The 15,750-nt window shown below is 43.1% G+C and overlaps 1 protein-coding gene across 1 annotated transcript; it reads right to left on the bottom strand.

The window, feature by feature from the left end:
• Positions 1-284: 284 nt before the first annotated feature.
• Positions 285-10,676, bottom strand: Fam50b (family with sequence similarity 50 member B). The gene is made up of 2 exons (XM_046453521.2): positions 10,445-10,676; positions 285-1,551 (listed from the first exon to the last, which is right to left on the bottom strand). Exon 2 carries the CDS (start codon positions 1,468-1,470, stop codon positions 466-468), a length of 1,005 nt encoding a protein of 334 aa, XP_046309477.1. The 5' UTR covers positions 1,471-1,551; positions 10,445-10,676; the 3' UTR covers positions 285-465.
• Positions 10,677-15,750: the final 5,074 nt, after the last annotated feature.

Raw genomic sequence — 15,750 nt, 5'->3', positions numbered from 1 at the left:
AAACCAAGGCACTTAAATTTATTAAGCTTACCCAAAAGTACACAGTAAGAAGCAGAAGCAGGAAATCAAATCCAGTCATTTCTGGCTCCAAAGTCCATCCTTAGAGCTCTTGGCCCAAAATGTACTCTTTACTTTATCACATAATGTACAAAAGGGCCATGCAACGAAGCCATGAAGCAGTATTAAAAAAAAAAAAAAAAAAATATATATATATATATATATATATATATATATATATATATATATATATATTTAAAAAACCAATCAAGTAACCAAAGAATAACATCAGTCACAGAATGACCAAACTGAATAATGGGACCCCTTTGTCTTTATTAAATTTCAGGTAAGAAATTAAGCTCATCAAACGATGTTAGAAGTTACAGGGTCTAGGAATCTGAGTATTTCCTATTCTGATGAGTCTTTCCTGGCACGTGCAGAAGGACGCCAGGGGCCTTGGCGTGCCCATCATCGGATGGTGTACTTGTCCCACTTCTTCTCGGGATCGTAGGGCTCCCAGCGGCTGGCGGGGAAGATGTGCTTGTTCTTCTCATACCAGCTCCGCAGAACCACTTTGCCTGCGTGAGACTCGTCCTTCTCCATGGTGGCATCGCTGAGCAGCCTCACGTCATCGTGCACGTCGAAGTTGAAGAGCGGACCGCTCTTGCCCCTGGCCTTGGCGATGATGAAATCGTAGAAGGTGTGGTAATGGGGCAGGATGAGGTCCTCCTTGATGTACATGAGCTGCTCCACGCCGGCCGAGCGCAGCTCGCGGAAATCCTTGCGCAGCCCCTGCAGCGCCTTTTTCAGGAACTGCTGCACTGTGCTGCCTTTGTTCATGCGCACGGTGCGCCGGTGCCCCGAGCCGTCCCAATAGCTGAAGGTGATCTCCATCTCCTCGCTCTTCACCTTCTCGCGCTTGGCCTCCCATTCCTTGCGCAGCTCCTCTCGGAGCCGGTTCTCCTCCTCCTCGCGGTCACGATCTGGCAGGAAGCTCGTGTCCACGTCGGGATTCTTGCCCAGGTTCTTCTTGCTCTTGCTGGCCTCAGCCATGCTGCCTTCATTGAGGTCATCGCCGCGGTCATCGCCGCCGCCGTCGTCGACCGTGAAGGACAGGTTGGAAATCTTGCGCTTACGCTCCAGCCTGCGTTCCTTTTCGCGCAGCAACTCCAGCTGCAGCCGGCGCTCTTCCAGCTGTTCCTTCTTGGCCAGCTGTATCTCGCGTTCCCTCAGGAGGGCCTCCTGCTTGGCCTTCATGTCGTTCAGGGTGACCAGGCCCACCGTGCTGGACTTGAGCTCGGCCTCCACGGCATCGTAGTGAGCCGAGAACTTTTTGTCCACCTTCGACTTCATGATGGTCTCTTCAGCGATGCGCTGCTTCAGCACCTCCATCTGTTCCTTCTGCTTCTCCCGCTTCTTGATCAGGTGCATGGCCCTGCCAGCCTCCCGCATGGTGCCCTTGTATTGCGCCATGCCTGGTGCTCAGCACAGCTCAGGCTATTTCAGTCCAGTTCCTTTCTCACACCTTGGAGTTTCTGCGCTAATTCATGAATTCTGCAGCAATGAAGAAAAAATACATGAATTTGAAAGACACCCACATAGCATCTTTATTCATGGCCTAAACCAGCACCTTATAAAAGAACTTTCTACCATGTGCTGACCCGGAATGGTAACCAATCAAGTGAGACCACTGAACGCTGGAAATGCAGCTAAGCTAGAGTCATCAAGATACTGCCTTTTCTCTTTTATTTCTGTTAATTTAAATAGAAGGAGCTACTTGTGACTACTGGGCAGTGCAGGGCTACATTCTGGGAACTGCAGGTGGAGAGGGATGGTCTACAGAGCAAACCCTTTGTGCATTGATATTGGTTCAGGTGCCCAGTCAAGCACAGAAAAGAAAGAACCAGAGCATGAAGAGAGCCTCAGCCTCAGGGGGAAAAAGAGTTTGAGAGGAAAATGTGTCCCCTGGTGGGGAAGGCTAGCCTGAAGGAAAAGCACCTGTCTCCTCAGTTGGATTGCTCTCCTTCGGGGAGGACATCTGGGTGCCAGCAAGGGGAGAAGAGTCAAGTGGAAGCACCTTCCAGAATGCACTTTTGTTTGTTTGTTTGGTGCCAGGGATTTGAACTCAGGGGCACTTGACCACTGAGCCACATCCCCAGCCTTTTTTTTTTTTTTTGTATTTTATTTAGAGGCAGGGTCTCAATGAGTTGTTTAGTGTTTAGTGTGTCTTTCTTTTTTGCTGAGGCTGGCTTTGAACTCAAGATCCTCCTGCCTCAGCCTGTTGAGCCTCTGGGATTACAGGTGTGTGCCTCTGCACCCTGCCAGAATGCACTTCTGTAGAGGGTGGTGTCCCTGCCTCTTCCCGAGGAATCATTTCTGTAGTGGCTGTTTTTTTGAGTCCACTCAAGTATGCATAAGCCATTGGACCCAGCCTCACTTGCTGTGGGAAGTAAGACACCAGAGGAATCATATACAGTAAAGGAGGGCTAAGTACAAAATTATCTTTTTGGTTCAGCCAAAGCAAATTGAGGCCTCTGTCTGATGTTACTGGAGCCAACCATCTTTCACCAGGACCAGTCTTTTCTTCTTCATCCTCTTCGCAGCTCCATCATCTGATGGATTCCTATGAATAGTGGGCATCCTTCCAACCAATTTTTCCCCACCCCTCCTGTTAGAGTCTGTAAACAAGTCAAAATAACACCTGGCATTTTGCCAGGGGAATGTTAGAGTTAGTAAACAAGTCTGGATGGTGCCTGGCAAAATGCCAGAGGGAGTGGTTTGTGAAGTAACACCAGCGAGCCATTAAGTGTGGAGATTTCTTATTGGTTGACTGCTGTATCTAGTTTATGCTAATTAGATAAGCTGTGTGGAATGTATAAATACTGCTCCTGTCCTGTAATAAAGGGCGCCTACTCCTGCTGTATCAACATACACAAGTTATTCGTCACCCCCCCCCCGCCCGGTTATTTTGCTGCAGCCAGCCGGACTGCGGCACCCTCCCACACTCTTAAACCCTTCCACTGTGCCTTCTGGAATACAGTGCCTTAGCAAACTCCTGTTACCTTCCCTTTACTTTCTGGTTCTATCTGGAGCCCAAATGTTCCCTGAGGATACTTCTTGTCCCTATGGCTCCCTAAAATTGAGGTTCTTTTTCTCTGATATTCCACATCTCAAAATCTAATGTGGGTATACAAGACCTTAAACTATACTGCAGAGCAATAGTAGCAGAAAAAGCATGGTATTGGCACCAAAATAGACTTGTAGACCAATGGTACAGAATAGAGGACACAGAGACAAACCCACATAATTACAATTATCGTATATTAGACAAAGGCACCAAAAACATACATTGGAGAAAAGATAGCCTCTTTAACAAATGGTGCTGGAAAAACTGGAAATCCACATTCAACAAAATGAAATTAAACCCCTGTCTCTCATCATTAACAAAACTCAACTCAAAGTGGATCAAGGATCTAGGAATTAAACCAGTGACGTTGCACCTAGAAGAAAAAGTAAGCCCAAGTCTCCATCATGTCAGATTAGGCCCCAACTTCCTTAATAAAACTCCTGTAGTGCAAGAATTAACATCAAGAATCAATAAATGGGATGGATTCAAACTAAAAAGCTTCTTCTCAACAACAAAAAACAAATAACCAAATCAATAAATGGGCCAAGGAACTGAACAGGCACTTCTCAGAGGATGATATACAATCAATCAACAAATATATGAAAAAATTTTCAACATCTTTAGCAATTAGAGAAATGCAAATCAAAACTCCTCTTAAAATTTCTTCTCACTCCAGTCAGAATGGAAGCTATTAAGAATACAAACAACAAGGGCTGGGGACGTGGCTCAAGCGGTAACGCGCTCGCCTGGCATGTGCACAGCGCTGGGTTCAATCCTCAGTACCACATAAAAATAAAATAAAGACATTGTGTCCACCGAAAACTGAAAAACAAATATTAAAAAAATTCTCTCTCTTCTCTCTCTAAAAAAAAGAAGAATACAAACAATAATAAGTATTGGTGAGGATGTGGGGAAAAAGACACACTCATACATTGCTGGTGGGACTGCAAATTGGTGCAACCACTCTGGAAGCAGTATGGAGATTCCTCAGAAAACTTGAAATGGAACCAGCTATCCCACTCCTTGGTTGATACCCAAAGGACTTAAAATCAGCATACTACAGTAATGCAACCATGTCAATGTGCATAGCAGCTCAATTCACAATAGCTAGACTATGGAACCAACCTAGGTGTCCCTCAATAGATCAATGGACAAAGAAAATGTGGTATATATACTCAATAATACATTACTCAGCTTTAAAGAAGAGTGAAATTATGGCATTTGCCAGTAAATGGTTGGAGTTGGAGAATATAATGCTATGTGAAGTTAGCCAATTCCCCAAAACCAAATGCGGAATGTTTTCTCTTATATAAGGAAGTTGATTCATGATGGGGTTGGGGGGAGCATTAGATGAACACTAGATAGGGCAGACGGGTGGGAGGGAAAGGAAGGGGGTATGAGGATAGGAAAGATAGTGGAATGAGATGGACATTATTATCCTAAGTACATGTGTCGCGACCCCTCGCCGGCAAGGGAAAACACGACACAGGATTCTTCTTTCAGCAGTTTATTCAGGCCTTGTTTCATGTATCATCTTCTAGTGACCCCCCGCCGAGCGCCCAAGCACTGCCTAATAAAGCCTCCCGCATACCAATCCCAAGCTGCCACGTGGATCTCTCTCATAGGGTGGTAAGGGATTGCGCGCCAACTCTCCAAAAAAGGAGTTGTTTATCACAGGCCACAGTGGAAGCCGGCGCCATCTTCTAATGGCGGCCACGGTCTATAAGAATGGCTTACCACATACATGTATGAAGACACGATGGTGTGACTCTACTTTGTGTAAACCAGAGATATGAAAAATTTTGCTCTATATGTGTAGTTCGAATTGTAAAGCATCCTGCTGTCATATATAACAAATTAGAATAAAAAATAAAAATAAAAAGATTAATGTGGAGCTAGAGGTGTTGTTTCAAAAGCATTTCTTTTCTTTTCTTTTCTTTACTATTCTCAGCTCCTCTGAAGCTCATGTCACCTGCTAGTGATTCCACTCACTGTCTTGTTGCTACCATCTCTAGAATTCCCTGTCCTCCCTGAATCCTGAGGATTATTAGCACTTGGCTCGATCACCTTCCTCTTCCATCCTATATCCACTGCTGTCCTGGGTGTCACCAGCACCTTGACCTCTTCCAAGAACCTCTTACCATCACTCACTCACTCCTCTCCCCACGTGGTCACACCCCAGCTCTTACCACTACCATATGGGCCTTACCTTGGAATTCTGAAATCTCCCATCTTCTTTCCCTTCCATTTCTGCACTCTAGTGCTCCAGATCACGGCTGTCTTCTGACAGCCCAAGAGCTCCTGATCCAAAGGCTTGTCCTTCTCCATTATCATCACACCCTCATGTGTTCCTCCCTCCCTCTGCACCGAAGATGGAATCTGTTCCTAACACCTCATGCCCCTTCCCTACCATCCTTCTCACCTGAAAAATCCTAATGCTGGCTCAACCCAGCCCCTGTCTTTTCAGCAACTGAATCTGGGTAACTGACTGTTACTGGAGAAAACAGTACAAAAACAGTAGGAGGTTGGTCTCACTTCAAATTCATGACCTTGTACTACCAAGGGAGACCCTTTTTTGTGCTGGGGATGGAACCCAGGGCTTTGCATGTGCTAGGCAAGTGCTCTACACCTGCAGCTCAGAGGACTCTGCTGTTCTACTCTGCACGACAATGATTTCGTATTTCCTCCCACGTTTCCTCTTATCTTTCCTCCCACTTGGGCTGGGAAACATTTGGCAGAACACTACACAGATATTCTTCAATAATGGAATCCTAGCCTCCTCTCAATGTCATAACATTGAGACTGCGTTCAGTTTGTTAGATCTCTTCTACACAGCAATATCCCCAAATATGTTTTCTGTGTAAAAGGAATTCTAAACTCAAGTGACTCTGAGAAACTCTGAGTTACTATGAGCCTTTAATATGTTTGTTTTCAATGTAGCTCTCCAAGGGATCCTTGCAGGGGGTTACAGCATTTCATGTTTCTATGTAAAAAGTTCGGGATTTTTAAAAAAATGTTTCTACCCCTTTAGGATATCTAACATTTGCCAAAACCAGTGCTTTGTGTGACCTAGAGATTGGAACAACAATGTTTGCCAACCTTCCAGCCAATCTTCTTCCAGCAATGATACCCGTGGGCACTACCTTGGCAAGAACGTCTTTATTGTATGAAGATAAAACATAGTACCTACATACCAAGAGGAAACCATAGGGACCACTCACCAAATTGTCCAAATTAGAAACCTAGGCATTTTTACTCTGGTACACACATAATCAATTACAGAAAAGTCTTATTAGATTTTTATCTCTTTGCCTATCACTTGCCTTAATCCAGGAAATTGGCACTTTTTTCCCCACCTAAAGCCTTCTCACTATTGGCCCAAAAGTACTATATTCTCATTCTTGCCTGTCTTCTGCATGCTGTCTATTGCGATCCTCACAAAAGTCCACCTGATAATGTCACTCTCCTACTTGAAAATCTCCTCCAGCTTTCCCTTGGGAGGATTGAACCAAGATCCCTTTGTCCTATAAGGCCTCTAGGAAGTGAAGCCACTCACCCATTCCCAGCATTCCGTGCCAGGCAAAAGTGCTTTGAATGACACTCTTTCTGGATAGAAGACGGCTTTTCATAACTGCTACCTGTGCAGAGATGCAAAGTGCTGTTCATCCCTGTGCCAACCTTCAGGCTCAGCTCAATGTCACATCCCTTTCTTCTACCCCCACCACCAATCACAGACACATAAAGTTTCCAATACTCTCTTAATTACCTTTGTTTCAATAGACACAAGTCAGATTGCCTGGCCACCTCTTTTTCTATTTCCAGCCACTCACTTTCATCCAATCAATTATAGTAGGCTGTGCCTATTAGACTTGTCCTTTCTCCAGTGTAATCAGAACTTGAATGTCAGTGTAGTTCCTAAATCTCTTCATTCTTCCTCTTAATACCTAGCATTCACCCCCTTAATTAAATTATAGCCTTCAAGCATTGTAGCCAGTACTGGAACTAAAAGGTTTACATGCCTGTAATCCCAGCAGCTTGGGAGGCTGAGATAGGAGGATCGTGAGTTCAAAGCCAGCCTCAGCAAAAGCAAGGTGCTAGCAACTCAGAGAGACCCTGTCTCTAAATAAAATACAAAATAGGGCTGGGGATGTGGCTCAGTGGTAGAGTGACCCTGAGTTCCATCCCTGGAAATCCTTCTCCCCCAAAAGAAAAAAAGGTTTAGCTTGGAACTCTTGGAAAAGCTTAACAAGGAAAAAAAAATAACAAAACGAAACAGAACGAAGCAAATTTATCCCAAGACTCTGACATCCTGATCTGTAGACTTCTCCCCAAGTTCCAAGATGGTAAGCGGTTCTGTGGCTGGATTCTCATTGAAATGTTTTCCAACAAACTAAAAGCTACTGCTTTAAACTGTTTTAGGTATAATCAACAATAGCCAGGATGATAAAAGAGGGGGAGGGAATAGCAATCTGCTCCAATGAGCAGAAAGTACTGAGCAGAAAGTACACAAATTTTAATTTAGAGAAAACACGAACCCCTTCAGCCTTAGTCATAAGGTAAAACAACGACTTGCAAACAGCATCATTTTAAATAATCCCACAAAACTAAAATCTTAAACTATTTTAACTGGAGAAAAAGGAATCTGTTTCTGATGCAAACAAAAACAGTAAGATTTTAAAAAGGAACATTTTTGCCATGGTCAGTTTTTTTTTAAAACTTTATTTATTTTTATGTGGTGCTGAAGATCGAACCTAAAGCCTTGCATATGCGAAGCGAATGCTGTGCCGCTAAGCCATAACCCCAGCCCCCATGGTCAGTTTTTAACTTGCCATCTACCAACTGAATTCTGTTTTAAAATGATTATCCTCCAAGTGGCAGATCCACAATACTGTCCCCTCCAGAGTCAGCCTTGAAATGAAGCAGCTGATAGTAGGCCAGGGCCTGGCCCTTCCCTATAAACCCAGATTGGGTTTAGGGTGAGTCTTGATTGCATCCTCGCTTAAGGACCCCTCCAACACCATCACTGAATTCTAGACTCACTGTCAAAGCAAAGCCACAGGACCTCAAGTCAACCAGATGCCAAAAAGAACTAGTATGTGACCTCTACAGAATTCTGACATTAGACCAGGAGTCCTCCAGGGGATATTTAAAGATGAATATAAAGCTGGAAGTGTTGCTTGGTATAAAGCCAATATCTCAGCATGCTACAGGGTAGGGGGAGGCGCTCTCACATGTTCAGAGACAGGGAAGTGCAAACTATACTAGCTGAGCTTAAATGAACAACCCGTGACTTCTAAATGCATTCTCTGGAGAAAAGGAAATCCAGACCAAGCAAGGGAGAAATTAAACTAAGAGAAGATGTCACAGATTTCAAAATAGATTCTGTACCATGAAGTCACTAAGTTTTGTGAGATCATTTTTTTCTTTAGTTTGTATCAAAGTAGTATATGCTTGACAAAAATAGTTTTTTTTTTAGAGAGAGAGAGAGAGAATTTCTTTTTTTTTAAATATTTATTTTTTAGTTTTTGGCGGACACAACATCTTTGTTTGTATGTGGAGCTGAGGATTGAACCCGGGCCGCACGCATGCCAGGCGAGCGTGCCACCGCTTGAGCCATATCCCCCAGCCCGACAAAAATAGTTTTAAGAGAATGCAAAATATTTTTATACCCTTGGTTTAAAATGAAAAGCAATAGTAAAGGGATTATTTTAACAAACAAACAAAGGCAAGCAATTCTGGTTTATTGCGCTCCTCCCTAGAGGCACCCACTTTCAGTCCTTTTGGATGTTTCTTCTTGTATTTACCTTATTTTAAAATAAGCATTATATTGCTATTTTTGTGATGAAGCAATTTTAGATTTTACTTATTGACTTCTTATTATAGTGGATGAAACTTTACTTTTTCCCTAGGAGAGATCGAAATGTCTAGCAAACTATGTGAAGAAGAGGGTAATTATTATGGAGGTCTGTCAATATCTAAGCCAGATAAGAAAAATGCAAAAGATTAAATTATACTCCAGACCTAATTACGGATATAGTGATAGAAAAACTATCATGCTAAGACAACATTGCTTCATCTACAAGTAAATCATTCATTAATTAGCAGAGCTCTTATCTTCTTTTGGCCATTGTGATCATCACTAAGAATAAATAAACAAATAATAAATTTGGTTCTTATATATTTATTCACTCATACATCCTCATCTATTTTCATAATTATTTCTTCATGTCCATAATCTTTTATCTGCAAAAATGCCTTACAGTTTGTCATGTTTTGGAATTCAGTATTCCAGGCTGGATGGTTTCTGGCAGGTTTGGAGGAATACCTTACTGTCAATCAAACCTTTATTTCTAGAGGGACCTATTTATTCTTTATACATCTAAAATTTTCTTTCATGATCTTGTTTTAAAAACATAAATAAAATAATAGCAAGGATGGGATGCAACTTAGAGGTAGAGCACTTGCCTAGCATGCCCGAGGCCCCGAGTTCAGTTACCACCGCCACCACCACCACCACCACCACCACCTTCACCACCGTACACACACAGAGTAATAATAGCAAACTGAATTCAGAAAGAGAGAGGACAGCTCACCCCTAAAATCTTTACATATAATTTACCATGAGCATCTCAATGCTTGCAGATAAATTTTTTAAAAAAGCAAAATATACCTAAAGGAAACTTCCTTGATAAAAGGTGTTTTTGAGAAGCCAATGTCAAATACCATATTCAACAACATACTTTTATGTTCTTTATGATTTTCTGAAAAAATTATGGGGAGTTTTGTTCTTAAACGACTATACATGCTCCTCCACTTACTGTGGAGCTATTTCCTGATAAACCCATTGCAAATTGAAAATATCCTCTGAAGAAAAGGCATTAATACTCCTAACCTATGGAGCGGCGGCGGCTCCCCTCGCCATCCTGTGGCCCCTGAGCACCTGCAGCTCGCGGCCCGCCCAGGTCACCAGAGAGGAGCCGGCTTCACATCACTCTCCCAGGACAAGCTCCAGGGTGTGGTTTCTACCGAGGGCCCAGGGCTTTCCCACCACCGTAAGGTGAGAACCTCGGTAAGTGGAGCCGTTCTAAGCCGGGGCCAGCTAGGCTTGGGAGGAGGGCAGGGAAGCCCTGGCCCTCCCTCAAAGGTGGGGCGTCTCTGGTTTTGAAATTTCCAGTTTTTGAACACAGTTTTTAAAAGTGTCACCAGAGAAATGAAGGACCATGACAGGAAGCAAGGAGCTTCTGCTGGCACAGAAAATGTCTGAGGAGAGTGCGGCCAGGGCCAGCAGAGCTAGGCCGCCTCCACTACTCCTCCAGATACCTGAGAGAAGGACGTCCGTATGGTGGCTCTGAGCTTCGGAGGCTTCGTCCACAACTGACTGACCCGCGGTTCGGGGAACGTGCGCGAGGAGTCCAGCTCACGCTGTCCCACAATCCCCCTGGAGGCCACGCCTCCAATGAACTAAGACCTCCTACCAGGCCCCACCTCTTAAAGGTACCACCACCTCCCCATCATGCCTTGGGCTGGCTACCAAGCCTTTAACACTTGGGGGACTTTCAGATCCCAACCCTAGCATCTGCCTAGAAAAGGAAAAGTTCTAAACCAGTTAGGAGTGACTCCCCTCCCGGGTTCCACTGGTCACTTAAGGAGGAAGGGGAAGTGTTACTTTATGTAGAAACAGAAAGCATTGCAATATGACTGTGCCAGTTGTTCCCAGGACCCATTTTCTGTTTATGAAGGTGCAGTGCAGGTGGGTTTTCTGTCTGCATTTCAGAGCGAGGCCTGGTTCACCTGACGTTTGTGTGGGTGATTTAAAAATGTGCTTTTAAGGCAACTCTGGCACTTTGCCAATCTCCTTTTGTTCTGGATATTTTCATCAGTTAAGATTATTGGTATCTAAACACCACCATGTTCTTCTTGCTTTGCTAAACTGTGAGAGCAGGTGGTTCAGATCCTGGAAAAGGGACAACAGGAGTACAGATGGATTGCTTCAAAGCTTGCATTTTCTTCTACTTTGAGTGGCCCTATGTGAGGAACTTCATCAGAGGAGTGGCTGCTGCTCTGTGGGACCTTGACTGTGGCTCATGGGTGGCCAAGAACACACTATGTGCAGCCCATGCTGAGTAGCAGCAGAACATCATGTTACTCTTCCCAGTTGACAAGAGATCCAGGAGCCTCCACTGGGTCCTGTGAGCTGGTTTTCTGATGCCTGAAAGTGGGGCATCGGCCTGCCGAGATCCACAATACACAGCCCAGCCCTTAGGTGGCGCTCGCTCCTTTATGCTTTGGGGTGGGGGCAGGCACACAGCTAGAACTGTTGATATCCTGGACTCTATGGCTGTGTCACAGTCCAGTATGCCTAGAGATGAACTGGGTTTGCGTCAGGAAACCCTGCTTCTGAGGTCATTTTCCAGAATGGCCACTGTAGAATTCATGGATGACGAGACAGGTAGAAGGAAACTACTGAGATACCAACTTCTTGGCACTTGAATGGGGAATGATTGCCCAATAAATCCAGGAAATCGAATTCTGAGATAAGAGGGTGCTTTAGAAAATATCTGAACCTGGAATTGCCCTTGAATGAGATTGTAAAAGACAAAGAAGCCTGCTGTGGTGGGGCACACCTGTAAATCCATTGTCTTAGGAGGCTGTGGCAAGAGGATTTCGAGTTTGAGGCTAGTCTCAGCAACTTAGCAAGGCCCTGAACAATTCAAAAAAAGGACTAGAAGATGTGGCTCAGTAGTGACTCAACCTCTAATATTAAAAAAAAAAAAAAAATTTTAAGCACAAAGAATTCTTGGGGACCCTGAAAATGAAGCAAATCGGGAAAGTGCTGGCTATTCTCATAATAAACCAAAAAAATCTCACTTAGAGTGTGAACATGCTCATTGGATTTTTCATAGTGTCCGATGACTTTATAACAATCAACAGAGACTGAATGTGCTATTACACAATGTGAACTTGTTCTCCTAAGTTTCGGTCACTGTAGAGAACTCCCTCATATTGCTACTAGGGAAAAACTTAAACCCTCTAGATTTTCTTGCTCTTAGTTGACTTAAAAATCATTAATTTTGGAGGTCACACAGTGGGGCAATACATTACTGATGCCCCACTGGTTTGCTGTAGATAACACCTCTGGCATGTGAATTTTGTTGGCAACAGTGGTCTGGGTTACTCTCCTTTCACTAAAGGCCACTGACCCTACACGTGGGCCTTCTCTATCTTAACCTTTTGTCAGATTCTACCCAGCTCTGTGTGTAGACCTGTGGAACATAAACTATAAAGCAGGGTTAACTTGACCTGGACTTGCTTAGCCTCTCTCCTCCCCATTCAAGGCTAAAGACATCTTCCAGCCACCAGGATGGGAAACACCAGACTGTGAAAGGAGTGAAAAGAGGTGGCACCCAAGTTCTTGGGAGATCTCTGCCTATTGGCAGAAAAGACATGGATGTCCCTCTGCTCTATCAGCCTGTCCCTCTCTTTCATTATCCCTCTCCTCCATGGGACTGAGAAACTGATTTGGAAGCAAAGCTCCCTCTTCTTCATTTTTTGGCTGCTGAATCAATCTGTCCTTTCTCCCCAGCACTCGTGTCTCGTATTTTAATATTTATTTTTTAGTTTTCGGTGGACACAACATCTTTGTTTGTATGTGGTGCTGAGGATCGAACCCGGGCCGCACGCATGCCAGGTGAGCGCGCTACCGCTTGAGCCACATCCCCAGCCCCTCGTGTCTCGTATGTTGGATTTTTTTGTGGGATGAATCTGCAACCTGGATGGGGTAATACCAACCATAGTGCCCCAAATGTCCACCTGTATTACCTGCCCAGGGAACGACCACCCTGGAGCACCCTGGGGCTTTGGAGAAAATTCAGTCACATTCCAATCTTCCTGGAAAATCAGACCAGTTAATAATATTCCCAGAGCTATCATGACCCTCCAGGAATGTGCCAGACCGAGGGCGGGGTTGATGTCCTTTGTGATTTTACTGGCCTATCATTGTTAGGATTTTTTTTTCTTTAAATAGCCTGCAAATATGGTGGTACTCTGGTGACAGGAGAGTTGTGTGATGTAGAAAGAGAACAAGTAATGCCGAGACTCCCAGCTGGTCAGAGAGACTTCCCACCTCCTCCATTTTTAACCCTTGCAGACTTTAATTTTCTGTCAGGGGCATCATTGTTTGTGGTAATAAATCAAATCTCAGAAGAAACTTCCTGGTAATGTATTCTCAACACCCATCACTTTAATATGGGGCCAGAAAAATTAAAAGGCATGAGCTAGGTGCTTAAAGTTTATCTTTATAGGTTTTTCCCAGAAGACTTTTTTTTTTCGATTAATTTTTAAATGTTTATATAGTGCAATTCACTCTTTTTGGTGTGTAGTGATGTAAGTTTTGACAAATGTCTGGATCCCCATAATTTTTGACAAAGTATAAATCATGCTCATTTTCCAGCTCATTTTCAGAGGTGCTGGTTGAGGCACCTGTGTTAGAAAATCTCTGTTACTCTTCCCAGTTGACAAGAGATCCAGGAACACCACTGGGTCCTGTGAGCTGGTTTTCTGATGCCTGAAAGTCACCATCTGCCTGCTGGGATCCACAATACACAGCCCAGCCCTTAGGTGGCGTTCTATTTCTCTATGCTTTGGGGTGGGGCAGGCACACAGCTAGAACTGATGATATCCTGGACTCTATGCCCCTGATATACTGTGACCCGCAAGCCCTGACCATAATACCACATTTTGTGTTGTGGTTTTTTGGGAAGAAACGTGGGGCTCATAACTTCCTGCTTCTCTAGTGCTGTCTCAGCGTCTTGGTTGATGGCTTAAACTTCTGGGAGGGAAGTAGTATGCTTTCCTAATGACTGTTGCCTTCCTATGGAAATATGTGTGCAGTCTTGCTGAAGTCTTATAATAAAATATGCTTTGCAACATCTTTAAAAGTTTTTAAAATTCAAATGTAGTGAAATTGACTCCTTTTTGGGTATGTAGTTATGTGAGTTTTAGCACACATAAAATCATGTACAGTAGTTCTCCTTTATACATGCTGTTCATGATTTCAACAATATGCAGTCAACCACATTCTAGAAAATATTAAATGGAAAATTCTAGAAATAAACAAATTATAAGTTTTAAATCTCATGCTGTTATGAGTAGTGTGTTAAAATCTCTTGCTGTCTGCTCCATTCCACCCTGGATGTGAGTTTTTCATTAGTCCAGTGTATCCATGCTGTATACATTATCCTGCTCATTAATTATTCAGTAGTCACCTACTATGGTGGTATCACAGTGCTTTTGTTCAACTAATTCTTATTTCAATTAATAATGGCCTCAAAGCACAAGAGTAGTGATGCTAGCGATTTTATTATAGTATGTTACTATAATTTTTCCATTTTATTATTAGTGTTGTTCATCTCTAATTGTGCGCAATTTATAAATTAAGCTTTATCACAGGTATGTATACATAGTATATTTGTGGAGTTTGGTACTATCCACAGTTTTAGGCATCCACTGGGGGCCTTGGAATGTATCTCCTGTGGCTAGCAGGGATGACTATCATCATCATCACAATCAGGAAGAGGATAGTTAAATCACCCCAGAAAACTTCTTGCACTATCCATTGTACTCACACGGCCCCCAACACATTTTCCCCTGACAACCACTGATCTGCTTTCTATGCCTTGTATTTTTGCCTTTTCCAGAATGTCACATAATAGAGTCATACAACTTGTAAGCTGTTGAGTCAGGGTTATTTCACTAAGCATAATGCCTTTGAGCATTATGTTGTTGCACGTACTAGTGGTTCAATCCTTTTCATCATGAGTAGTATTCCATTGCATGGAAGCACCACAGTTTTTCCATTAACACACTGAAAGACATTTGGCTTGTTTCCAGTTTTTGTTGTGTTAATGGATAACAACATGTGTTTTCATTTTCATTTCCCAACCTATGAACAGGACGGCTACATTATATAGTAAGTCTTCATAAAATCTTCCAAAATTATTTTCTACAGATGGAATCATTTTCACATTCTTAACAATATGTAGGAGTTCCACTTACTCTGCATTCTCATTAGCACTTGGCATTGTGTGTTTTTACTCATTTTTAAAATTTTAGCTATTCTATTTAATAGATGTATAGCAGTATTCTTTTGTGGTTTCAACTTATATTTCATCAAGTGGCAAATAATTTTGAATATTTTCTCATGTGCTTACTTGCCATTATACATCTTCAGTGAAGTGTTTTGTTTAAATCTTTTGCTCATTTTTAATTGGGTGTTTGTTTTATCACTCTTTTTTTGAGGGGAGGGGTACCGAGGATTGAACTCAGGGGCACTCTGCCACTGAGCCACACCCCCAGCCCTATTTTGTATATATTTTTTTAAGAGACAGGGTCTCACTGAGTTGTTTAGCACCTTGCTTTTGCTGAGGCTGGCTTTGAACTCGCGATCCTCCTGCCTCAGCCTCCCGAGCAGCTGGGATTGCAGACATGCACCACTATGCCTGGCTTGTTTTATTACTCTTGAGCTTTGAGATTTTGTATTCTGAGTACAAGTCCCTCATCAGACATGGGATGTACAATAAATTCTACCAGTATCTAGCTTCTCTTTAATTTTGTAGACCAAAAAGTTT

Source organism: Marmota monax, unplaced genomic scaffold (assembly GCF_021218885.2).
Source record: "Marmota monax isolate L192 unplaced genomic scaffold, Marmota_monax_Labrador192_F-V1.1 WCK01_AAM20220418_F8-fsc00029, whole genome shotgun sequence".
NCBI classification, from domain to species: domain Eukaryota; kingdom Metazoa; phylum Chordata; class Mammalia; order Rodentia; family Sciuridae; genus Marmota; species Marmota monax.
The sequence above is the reverse complement of the archived record's forward strand: the minus strand, read 5'-3'. Positions and strand labels throughout refer to the sequence as shown.